The 12,324-nt window shown below is 42.4% G+C and overlaps 1 protein-coding gene across 1 annotated transcript in view; it reads right to left on the reverse strand.

The window, feature by feature from the left end:
• Window positions 1–2,541: 2,541 nt before the first annotated feature.
• The window catches only part of gna13b (guanine nucleotide binding protein (G protein), alpha 13b), a 32,077-nt gene continuing 22,294 nt past the window's right edge, over window positions 2,542–12,324 (reverse strand). Inside the window, exon 5 of the mRNA XM_030725958.1 lies at window positions 2,542–10,445. Coding sequence (XP_030581818.1) covers window positions 10,074–10,445 — 372 coding nt within the window. The 3' untranslated portion in view covers window positions 2,542–10,073. The remainder of the gene's footprint in view (window positions 10,446–12,324) is intronic.

Here is a 12,324-nt window from a genome sequence, read left to right on the forward strand (position 1 = left end):
AAAGCATTCCCAGTCCAGCCGAGAGATACAATCTCTCTTCCCCGGGGCCTCCTCCCAGTAGGACATGCCTGGAACACCTCACCCAAGAGACTCCCAGCAGGTATCCTAGTCAGATGCCCAAATCACCTGATCACCTAATCACCTGATGTGGAGGACCAGAGGATCTACTTTGAGCCCCTCCTGAATGGCTGCACCCCTCACCTGTAGCTCAGTAGGTAGAGCAGGTCACCTACTGATTGGAAGGTCAGTGGTTCCTGGCTACTGCAGGCTGCGTGCCAATGTATCCTTGGGCAAGATACTTAACCCCAAGTTGCTCTCCGACCGTTCTGTCGGAGTATGAATGTGAGTGAATGTTAGACGATTAAAGCACTTAGCTTAATTAATTAATCATGGAAGTGCTTGTATGAATGCGTGTGCATGGGGTAAATGTGAACGTGTTGTATAAGCACTTTGAGTGCTCATATCTGAGTAGAAAAGCGCTATATAAGAACTAGTCCATTTACCATATCCAAGGAAGAAGCCAGCCACCCTTCGGAGGAAGCTAATTTCTGTCACTTGTATTCGCGATCTTTCTGTCACTACCTGAAGCTCATGACCATAGGTGAGGGTAGGAATGTAGATCGACCGGTAAATCAACACCTTCACTTTCACACAGCTCCCTCTTCACCACGACAGACCGGTGTAGCGTCCGCATCACTGCAGAAGCAGCCCCGATCCGTCTGTCAATCTTCTGCTCCCTTCTCCCGTCACTCGTGAACAAGACCCCGAGATACTGAAACTCCTCCACCTGGGGTATCAATTTGTCTATGAGCCGGAGTGGGAACTCCACCCTTTTCCGGCTGAGGACCATGGCCTCAGACTTAGAGGTGCTGATTCTCATACCAGCCGCTTTGCACTCTGCTTTGAACTGTTCCACTGCGAGCTGGAGGCGGCCGCCTGATGAAGCCAACAGGACCGCATCATCTGCAAAGAGCAGAGATGAGACTCTGAGGCCACCAAAGAAGAAGCCTTCTGCCACTTGGCTACGCCTAGAAATTCTGTCCATAAAAATATGAACAGAATCGTGACAAAAGGGCAGCCCTGATGAAGTCCAACACCCACAGGAAACAAGTTTTACTTATTGCTGGCAATATGGACCAAGCTCCCTCTGCGGTTGTACAGAGACTGAATGGCCCGCAACAACGGGCCAGACACCCCATACATCCACAGCACCTCCCACAGGATACCCCGAGGGATGCAGTTGAATGCCGTCTCCAAGTCCACAAAACACACGTAGACTGGATGTGCAAACTCCCAGAGGCGTGTCAACAAAGACAGCCCTACAACATCCAGAGCCTTCAGGAACTCAGGGTGGCTCTCATCCACCGCATGGTCCCTGCCACCAAGGAGTTGTTTAACCACCTCACTGACCTCACCCCCAGTGATGGGCAAGTCAGCCCCCTCATCCCCAAACTCTGCTTCCACTACAGAAGGCATGTCAGTGGGATTCAGGAGGTCTTCTAAGTATTCCTTCCACCACCTGAATATAGCCTCAGTTGAAGTCAGCAGCGCCCCACTCACACTATAGACCATGTGAGTAGCTTTCCCCTCCGGAGTCGCCTGATGGTTTGCCAGAATCGCTTTGAGGCCATCTGAAAGCGTCCAGCATCTTTCCCCCACCACCTGATCCAACTCACTACAGGGTGGTGATAAGTTGAAAGCTCAGCTCCTCCCTTCATCTAAGTGTCCAGAACATACGGTCGCAGATCTGATAATACGATTACAAAATCGACCTGCAGCCTAGGGTGTCCTGGTGCCACGTGCACTTATGGACATCCTTACGTTCAAACAGTGGTTGTTATGGATAAACTGTGATTTGCACAGAAGTCCAATAAAAAAGAAAAAAAACACCATTCGGGTTCAGATTGGGCAGGCCGTTCCTCCCAATCACGCCCCTCCAGGTCTCACTGTCATTGCACACGTCTCCCAGCAGGACAATGGAGTCACCAGATGGAGCACCCCGCTCAGCAACTCCAAGAAGGGTGGGTACTCTGAACTATCATTTGGCACATAAGAGCAAACAACAGTCAGGACCCGTTCCCTGGACTGAAGGTGCAGGGAAGCAACCTGTTCGTGCACCGGTGAAAACTCTAACAGTAATTCAGTAAAACATTTCTGCCGTGGCTATAAGAGAGCCATCATCTGTCAGTAAAGCTGAGATTAGATTGTATTAGAAATGGTTAAACTGGAGAACATTAAAGTAGTTTTCCCTCTAAATCCCATTACACATTTTTATGTACTAATGGCAGAAATAATATTCTCAATTTTAACAATTTTTTTAAAAAAAGTGCAGTTGCTATTCCATGGAGGCACTGTTCTTTTTACCATGGTGAATCCTGGTCTGGTTTGTTGAACACATTTCCTGGAATAGGGCCCTGGTGATTTGCTAAGCAGTGTTATAGCTCCAAAGCTTTAATACATAAGCATGCTACTCTAAAAATGAGGTTGACTGGTTGATAAGTCTGTATTTCCTGTAAAATTCAACAGCACAGAGAGCAGGTCTTAATAAAACAGCGGGATTTAATCAGAAGATTAAGACAGCATAAGTTAGAATATACAGTAAAAGCTCATCTATCTAAAAATACCCAAAATGGGAACAAAAATGCAAAAATGACAACACCAGAAAGCTTGGGTGGCATCAACTGTAAAGAGCAGCCAACATTTGTTAACGTGATTGGGTAATAGAGGTAGAGCTTGATAAAGGAGGCACTAAACATGTATATTTGGAAGATAATTTGCAGATTTAAAACATTTAAAAATGTTGCTTTTAATTATGCTTAAATTATTTCACATAAGCCAGGGCAATGTTCAAAATCAATAGATTAAAGGCAGAATCTCAGTGGGGACACACTTGATGTGAAACTTTAGCAATCTAAACCAAACAAGGGAAAAATAAAATAAAATAGAAAAAAAAAACAGGTCACATCAGAAAAAGTCATATTCACCGAACCCATTATTAGTTAATTCAGCATAATTTGTCACCATATATGATATGGTGACGAATTATGCTCATCAGTCACAAACTCTGGGCACAGGCTGACAGGACAGGTCAGAGCTCCTGAGCACAAATGTAAGGCTTTAAGATTCTGTTTGGTGTGGACACTTCAGGCCTCAGTGTGATTTAAACCGAGAGTCTGTCCAATCCTTTAGCACGCTTTGAGCCATAACGTGCACTCAATACTGACTGGGTGTGCTGAGGTGTAAATATATGTAAGATCTCCCTCAGGCTCTTCTGCTGCGTTCACTTCAACTGCTTCTAATGCTTGTCAAGTGAATGGCCGCCCACAAGAATTTATATTTAACCCCTTTGGTCACCAAGTACACAGTGTACATAAATTTCTATACTTATTTTCAGAAAACGCAAATAACCGAACTAAGTAACAAAAATACGATTTAGGCAAAAACCAAATTTTCATTAAAAAATGCCTTAGATGTCTGAACCCCATGTACGTGTTACTTGTTTAAAGCACACTGACGTTAATAACAGCAAGTCAGTTGCTTAGGAAAAAAAGAAAAAACAGTTCTGACACTTCCAAAACCTGTTTGAAGACTTTTCCAGGCTCAGGTCTAAGCATGAGCGAACACTTGCTGAGATTTTGGCAACTTTCAATCACATTTCATGTTCTTCACCTTCAGCTGGAAATTCTGCGGTGAGGTGGTGGACGTGCATGCACAGACTGTGGACATTCGTGGAGATGACATGTTTAACAAGAGCGTTCCAGATATCGGTGAACTGCTGTGCAGTGGGATGTACTGATGGTGGATGTGCCAGGGTTTTTAGAGATGAGAGTCTGGACTTTTCCTCACACAGAGGCCTAGGTTACCACACATGGATTAAGCCTAGTCTAAAACCCTTTTTCAACTGAGATCTTCATTGAATTTTTCTTTCAGCTCAGGACTTTGGTTTGGTCTGTCATGGAAGCTGGCTGATACCAGAAAGTGTAAAATATGTGCTTTCATTTGATATTGTTTAGTTCCCTGGTTATGCAGCTCTTGACTTTACAGCTTTCTGGACTCTGAATCCACCATATGAGTGGAAGACAGTTGAAAAAGCAAGTGCTTTGAAATGATGTGGCTGTGAGAGCCGTGAGGAATCCTGGAGCAAGCAGTGCTAGCTGTTCATTTAGCCTTGTTTAATTTAGAACGCAGAAGACCCCGCTGTGACACTGCTGTCAGTTTCACCTTCTGGAAATTTTCTTGAATACATTTTTGATTAAAAAGATCTTTGAAATTCTGAATAAATTTCTTTCAAGGAGAAACGGTTGTGCACTAGCTGTAAAATAAACTCAGCAGTTATACTTGCTAACCTCTCTCTGACTCCGTTTCTATACAATATGCATTTTAATTATCTTTGTCTAATGTGTCAGACAAATGACTCTCGCGTTAATCAGGGTATGGTTCAATAAAAGTCCCTCCTGGTCACATTTCTGTGATCTCGGTGGAAAATGCCGTGACGCTGAGGAAGGGTCTCAGGAAGTGCAGAGAATTCAATCGCACTTACATTAGACTCACTAACACTGACGGACGGCTGTCTGCGGTGTTGAAACTACGCTTTCCAGAAAATGGACCACAAAAAGTGCCTCATTTGTTCTACCGTGTTGTTTCATGCAGGTCATACAAAAGAGGACAACAGTGAAAAATGCAATTCATTACAAAGGTTAGAATTTCAGAGAAGACAAGAACAGGCTATAAAGTTGCTCTTTTTTTCCTGGATGGATTAGCCTCATCTCTTCTTTGCTGAGGACTTCTCTAACTGAAGAAAAATTCCCTCCATTTATTCGAGCTGATGCAAAGTGAAAATTAATCCTAAAGGTTGCAATGCAACAAGAGACACTCCCAATGCAAACTGAACCATAGTGATCCTCAAATAGACTTTGGTTGTTTTAATATCTGGACTTAGAAAGCTTGTTCTTAACCCAAGGCGACACCTTGACAAGAAGCAGACTTCATTGCAGCTCAGTTCTGGGTTTAATAAGAGTAATGCTTAAACTCTAGAACTAAGCAGCAGGTTAGGGCATGAAATGCAAAATGCTGTCATAAGCGCCGCATCATCAGTTTTGTTTTCACAAATGGTCAGATGGTGAATCACTATGAATTAGGGGATGGAATTATCACCTTTCATTAAAGATGGTCCAGGTAATGCAGGAGGAACTGAAGCACCCTCAAACAGCTCTTACAACAGCTGTCATGCAGATACTTACAGGTATTTCACTCAGGTATTAAACTGACTATTCAACCACACCTTCAGTTCAGGTGTTTTACTTGAAACATTTGCCTGAAGCTTAATATACTGCATTCTTTTTGCACATAATAACTGTGGTTTTGAGCATATCCAGATCCTGGACTCTCTCAGCACGACACTTATTTGAACCCTTGGTGATGCCTTTCCCGCCATAGAGGCCTTTGCTGTGAAAGGGGACTGCTGGGGTCAGAGTACTACCAAAGTGCATCTGATCTACAGCTCAATACTGAATACATCCTGTGTGACACAGGCAGAAGAATGAGGCCAGTAACAGCTTTTGTTCAGCACGGCATTACGTTTGACTGGTCCAGCACAGCTTACTGACAGCTGATTTGAGAGCAGATAGCTGCTGGCAAGAACTTCGAAGGGCTGTGAGCCTTAAGGATGGACTGACACTGGAACAGCCCAAACCTGAGCTATAATGAAATGAGCCACCACAGAGACCCAACTGAAAAGATGGTCCAGTACCCTTACAAACACACTCATGTCACAATATACTGTCTGCACTCTAATAATCAACACCAAGTTGGTTCTGCATAGATACAGGCTTGTGTCAGGCTGCAGACATGCTCTGCTCAGACTTCAACAGCAGGCCTCAGTGACGTGAGAACTGGTCTGAATCCACACACAAAGAAGCTTTAGCTGTCTGAACAGCAGGAGAAAGGACACACTGTGTGGCACAAACACACAAACACGCTGACTAGCACTGCTGCTAGGATGTCCAGGGCCGCTGCTAGGATGCTCAAACATTGGGGGCTTAGCCCTGAAATCTTTTGGATTTTCACTCAATAGCAGCAACTTTTTAAAGTTTACTGTATTTCATAGATCATTAATATAAAATGCCAGACACCTAAAGTCAGGTGTTATGTGGGCCGTCTTCCACATAAAGATACTGAAATAAAATACTGTTTATTTTACTGAAACTGTAATAAACAGTGAAATTTGAGTTATTCAGCTTTGTTGCTATTGTTTTAAGCAGCAGGAGGAAAACCTTGAGGAAAAGATAACTAAAAATTTGATATTGATGAAGCAGTCATGTGAAACGGTATGTTGCCAGTACTTTCAAATTTACCAGCCCTGGTCTCTTTAAACTCTGGTAAACTGAGTCACCTCGCATATCATCTCAGGTATAAAATTAATATACAGAAATATAGAAAAGAAAAATACATTATAAGAATTTAATACTAGTAACAGTTTGCTTTATTTAAGAGACTTGCATGTATCATGCTATAAATTACTCATAATGTGGCCTCCTGTACTTGTCTCATCGTGTTCTTGATTCATTAAACAAGAGTAAATCACACTGTGAATGATCTGATAATAAACATTTACTGTAAGTTTGGTTTTTCATATGTGTGATTTAAACCTACATCTAAATGTAGAGCAAATACAGGATCTGCAGTAAGTGTCCTGTCAGCTGTTTCAGCCTGTCACTGTGGAAGAGAAGCACACACTCAACGAGATGAAAACAGACAAAAATGACAACTTACACTCATCAGGCATAACATTAGGGCCACCTGCCTAATATTGTGTTGGGTCAAACTGAGGACAAACTGCTCTCTAATATATCCCACCCTGTAATAGGTGTCATGATGAAGAAATAATCAGTGCTGTTCACTTGTCAGTGATTGTTATGACTGATTGGTGTGTGTGACGATCATCTAAACAGAGCTGTTCAGCTACATAAAATACTGTTTGCTGCAGCATATCATATGTACAAAGACTGGCTCAAGCACATGAGCTGCAGGTCAGTTTAAAAAAATGTACTAAACACCAAATAAAACTGAGAGCCTCTGATTTAGTGGGAATGGTCAATCTAAAGCTACTTCTAGCGATCACCTTATCCTATGATTAAAGATTTCTATCCTGATGGGAGTGCTCTGCTCCACAACACATCCTGGTAGAGTTTGAAACTCTTGTGGCAGCACATTACTAGGAAACTGAAGTCTTTTCTTTGCCACCTGTTGTAGATGAACAAATTCAGTTTTGATTGACTCATCACTGCAGGTTTAATTCTGATCTGATGACGATTAATAATACCATTTGTAAATGCACAGATCTGTGATCGAATCACTGAGCCCCAAAGACACATTAGCAAAACCCCGTTCTATGAGACTCTTATTTTCAGACAGCTTCTCATTTTGTCTCATGACCCTTTGGAAACTTTGCAGGTCACAGTTAAGTACAACAAAAGTGTGCACAAAATTGTTCACTTTTTCAACAATTAGCTGACACTAGTAATTGTAGCAACTAGAAACACAAGCGTAAAGAACGACCTATGCTGATGCATGTTCCCATTGTTTAAAGGTCTACAGTGTGGAGCTGTAAGAGCTCAACTCCAAAATGACAATTTTAGTATTAGTTAGCACTGGACCAGTTATCTGCAAGGACACGTACAGGACTGTGGTATTCATGCTATAAAGACATCTGCAGGAAGCTGAGAAGCAGGAAAGTCTCCTAAATTATGTAAGACAGACCAAAATGTGCTTGCTTTAAAAAACAAAACAAAAACACACATTGAAGGAGCTAAAATAACACCATTATACATATTAATCTGTGTGGAAGGTTACATTAGTTGCAAGGAGCTTTAGGTTGGTATGAGAGACATACTAGGATATGGTAGATGTTAGAAAAGAAGTTAAAAGGATATTGTGATATTGTGTACATCAGCTTTATACAGAAGAGCGGCTAACAGACCCTAGCTGCAAAGACCAGTAAGTGACATATGGCTGCCTTTATCCTTTTGGACAGACGGAGAGGTACCTTTCAGAAAATAAAGATTTCAATAAGAAAAAAGAAAGATAGCCACCTCATCACTTGCAGTATAATAATTACTGTATGGTCTTTACCTTACAATATAGAGCACCGAGGGGCGGCTGTTGTTATTTGGCCCGATATAAATAAAAGTGAACTGAATTAAGGCAGTAATTGTATTTAGCAGAAAAACAACTGGTCTCTGTAACAATGGTGGAGAAAAACAAGCAGTGACGTGACTTCCAAAGGGCTCCACTATAGAACTGGCCATCTGCAACCTGGACCACAACATCTGCCATCAGGTTTACAAAAGCCGAGTTACAATATGAACACAAATTTTCTCTTAGTGTCATCTTTAACAATTTTACAATGAGGCAGCAACAACAGGTCTAATATTCAAACTACGTGATACTGAAAACTGCTGGAGCAAAGATGTCAATGTCATCTTTCTTTAGAGCGCAGCTGTGATGTGAGTGGTCGTACTTAGTAAGTTTGAGTACACTATGAGTACACTGGATATACTGCGTCTGCACCACTGAACAATCAGTAGCTGCTGTCAGTTGCCAAAGCAAACAAGTAGTCAGTTTCAGCCTTCCATGTGCTCTGGTAGGTCTTTGTAAGTATAATGGTCAAAGTATAACTTTGCACCAATTTGCATGCTAAAATCATTAATCAACTATTTTTGTTTTCAATTAATATGCCAAGTATTTTCTTGATTCATTAATTGTTTGGTTTATAAAATCTCACAAAACTGAGTAATACATCCGTGAAATTTTATTGTCTTTAGATAGTAATATATGCAAAGATATTAAATTTTTTACACTTGCAAAATTTTGGCATCTTGATGAGAAATAGTACTAAAAATAGCTGATTTACCCCCCCTTTTGATTCTCTAATCGTGTGGGCAGAATTAGGGTAACATCAGGTCTCGTCACTTGTTTTGAAGTATTACTCTCCAGATAAAACACATATATACAAACAATACCACGCGCACACCCGGTCCTAAGGGTCTTTTTCTCAAAGCACTCAGTGAAATAAAGTCGAGGCTGGAGTTCTGCTTCTGAAGCTTAGTCTTCGCTGCAGAGAGGAAGCGCCGTTTGACTGTTGGAAGGTTGTAAAAGTTGCACAGTATCAAATCACAGAAGTGGTTCAGAAGTGGTGCCCTGAGAAACAGCCAAATGTGTCACTATAAACCCCGGATCAGCTAGACTTTCAGCAGGGTGTTTAATTCAACGAGTGGTGTGCGTCTGTGTCTGTGCACACTCAGCAACACCCCCAACCTCTCTGAATTACTGTAACAGAGTCCATCAGCAGTCACAAATGTGCAAAGTGTAAACCCCTATAAAATGTAAGTTTCAAATTTAAGAAAGATGCATAGATACATACAGTTTAGTCATAATACAAAACAAAATGATTAGAAAACTAAAACTGAGTGGATAAGAATTCCTGTTTGTCTTAGTGAAGTTCTTCCGTGTTCCACTGATGTCATCACTAAGCCCCAGTGAAGAGCAAATTTAAAACAAATGCTTACACTAAATAAATTCTGTGAACAAAGGCAAGACCTGGGTAACAGTCACTGATAATGCCAGCACCTGCAGGCACTTTGATGGCTGCACCTGTTAAGATAAATCTCACCCCTTTCTCTCCCAGCAACAGTGGTCAGAGCAAGACAGTGTGTGAACAGTCTCAGAGCAACACGAGGGGGGAGCATAAAAGCTGCGGCACAGTGTGAAAGTGAGGGTTAGACGTCATCTACAGTGGTCTGAAGGGTCAGGGAAGATTGGAACGGTCAGCCACAATTTTCTGTTAAAAGTCAAAGTGAACAAGCAAAGAGCAAGTGGGGGGGGGGGGCATAGTAGTGGTTGCTTTAATACACTGTCAAAGTTCAAAAGTGACGAGCAGACCAAAATCAAGGACAGGTGAAAGCAGTGACATCGTCAGCTCCTTTTATGGGCTGGTGTTAAGAAAAAGACACATGTAACCCATTTTCCCTTTGCCTCCACCATTCCCTTTCTCCTCCTCTTCCTGCTGAGCTGCCTCACTGCAGCATCAGCTGCTTGAGGTTGTCATGCAGGATTGTGTCCTTGACATCACGGAACACCAGTCGGATGTTCTCAGTGTTGATGGCTGTGGTGAAATGGTGGTACAGTGGCTTCTGCTGCTGCTCACGGCGCATTTTGCGAAAGCATTCCACCAGGAAGGACTGGACTTTCGCCAGACTCATGGAGTCACCCAAAAACTCAGGGAAGTAGTCTTTGATGGACACCTGCTTCACCTTCACTCCCAGCAGGTCTGTCTTGTTGAGGAACAGGATAATGGAGACATTGCTGAACACACGGTTGTTGACTATGGTCTCAAAGATGTTAAGTGACTCGCTCAGTCGGTTAGTCTGCCGGTCCTCCATGAGCACCTGGATATATTAGAATGCAGACACTGAGAAACAGGTTTGTTGAACGGTATTAGAAGCAAATAAGAGTCATACTTGTCTGCTACTAATCCCCTAAACTGCAAGTAAATTAAACTTTGATAGGGTTTTGGAAAATTGAATTCTAAAACATAACATCCTATGCTCCATTACACAAAAGGAACAGCAATTTTAATGCTAAGCTATCCAACCAAAACTGAGCATAGTTCAGGCAGACTACGAAGTCAACCTCAGCTAGTGATGCCTGCAGACGAGCTGAGACCAACAGATGAGCCAATCTCAGTGTCAGCCCACACCAGTTAGTGGCTCAGTTGGTTCCCCTTTTGCACATCCTACTGCTACAGACTATTTAACTATATCAGCCTCCATATAGCCTCTGCAAGTCTCTTTGCAACCCAACTCCCCCCACTTGTCCATTTAATGTTACTCATACTCTTTCTATAGTCACTGATGCCTGCTCTGTTCTGTGCTGTATGTGCATGGAAGGGATGTATGTGCATGAATAGAGCCATAGTGTGAAATATAAATTACTACAGACTAGGGCTGCATAAAACGATTATTTTAGTAATCGAGTATTCTATCGATTATTCCAGCGATTAATCGAGTAATCGGATAAGAAATACTTTTTTTATTAACAGTTTATCTGCATATTTTAACTTCCGTAATGCAGTTTTTCGCCTGTGAACAAACAGCGGTGAATGGAGCAGCTACAAAGTTCTCTTTTCTTCACCTTAACACTTGCTGATCAGGTGCTTGATGAAGGACCTCCAGCTGTTTCACAGATTTAATGGTGGTTACTAAAAGAAAAAGCTGCTGTTTTGGACGCTGGAAAAACGTTTCCTTTTTCACTACTTGAGCTCACCGTCACAGCTTCGCCTCTTTGCGCTTGCGCAGTTAAAACCGCTGCCTGCTATGAGTGTTTTGAAAAACTAGTGGCTGCGGGAGCCATGGCGCATGTGTGAGTAATGGTGTAATGCTTTGTATTCACAAGCATTCTCGAAAATACGTTTCTACTGCAGGTCTATATTTAGTCACTAATAAGGGATTAAAGTATAAAAAATATTTTGAAGGAGCCCCTCGGTCCTGGGGGGCGGGCCTTCCGGTACCGAACCATCGCTAGTGCTAATGGCCCGCGCTCGCTAGCAAACCAGTTCTGGTAGCTACAGCTGAAGTAAAGACAAAAATAGCAGCTGAAATTCTCAGCGAGCACAACACACACAGACACACAGAGAGCAGTGGAGGCGTGGAAATGCATGTCAGCGACAGTTGCCACCCGTCCCGTAAAGTACGGAACACGGCATGTTACGGAGCCGTATTCCACGGAGTCCCGTAACATACGGGGTTCTGTATTTTACGAGACAGGTGGCAACTCTAGTGATGATCCACTCTGTGTTAAAGGAAATCAATCGCAGCGACGGAGAGCTTTTTAGAATGTGTGCTTGTGTATACGTGAGTGATTCACACTCCAGTCCAGTAGGTGGCGGTAATGCAGTTCTATGTTGGTTTGCCAGCCCCCAATAAACCCACAAAAAAACGTCAGCACTAATGCTGCTAATGCTAGTGAGGAGCGCCGCTTACACCGAGACAGCTGAGCGCTGCAGAGTTTAAACGAAGCATCGACACAGTAAATTTGTGTCGATAAATTTTTAGAATCGATTTAATCGAGTTAATCGATGAATCGTTGCAGCCCTACTACAGACACTCCCTTTATTTTTGTTGCAGACTGAAAACATTTGACATTAAAAGATGAATGAGAGCCAAAAGAGCAAGATTTCAGCTTTCATTTCCAGGTGTTTACAGTACCAGCCAAAAGTTTGGACACACTTACCCGTCTGGATCTGATACACAGTTCAGAAGATAACTA

The sequence above is a fragment of the Archocentrus centrarchus genome, unplaced genomic scaffold (assembly GCF_007364275.1).
Source record: "Archocentrus centrarchus isolate MPI-CPG fArcCen1 unplaced genomic scaffold, fArcCen1 scaffold_87_ctg1, whole genome shotgun sequence".
In the NCBI taxonomy this organism is placed as follows: domain Eukaryota; kingdom Metazoa; phylum Chordata; class Actinopteri; order Cichliformes; family Cichlidae; genus Archocentrus; species Archocentrus centrarchus.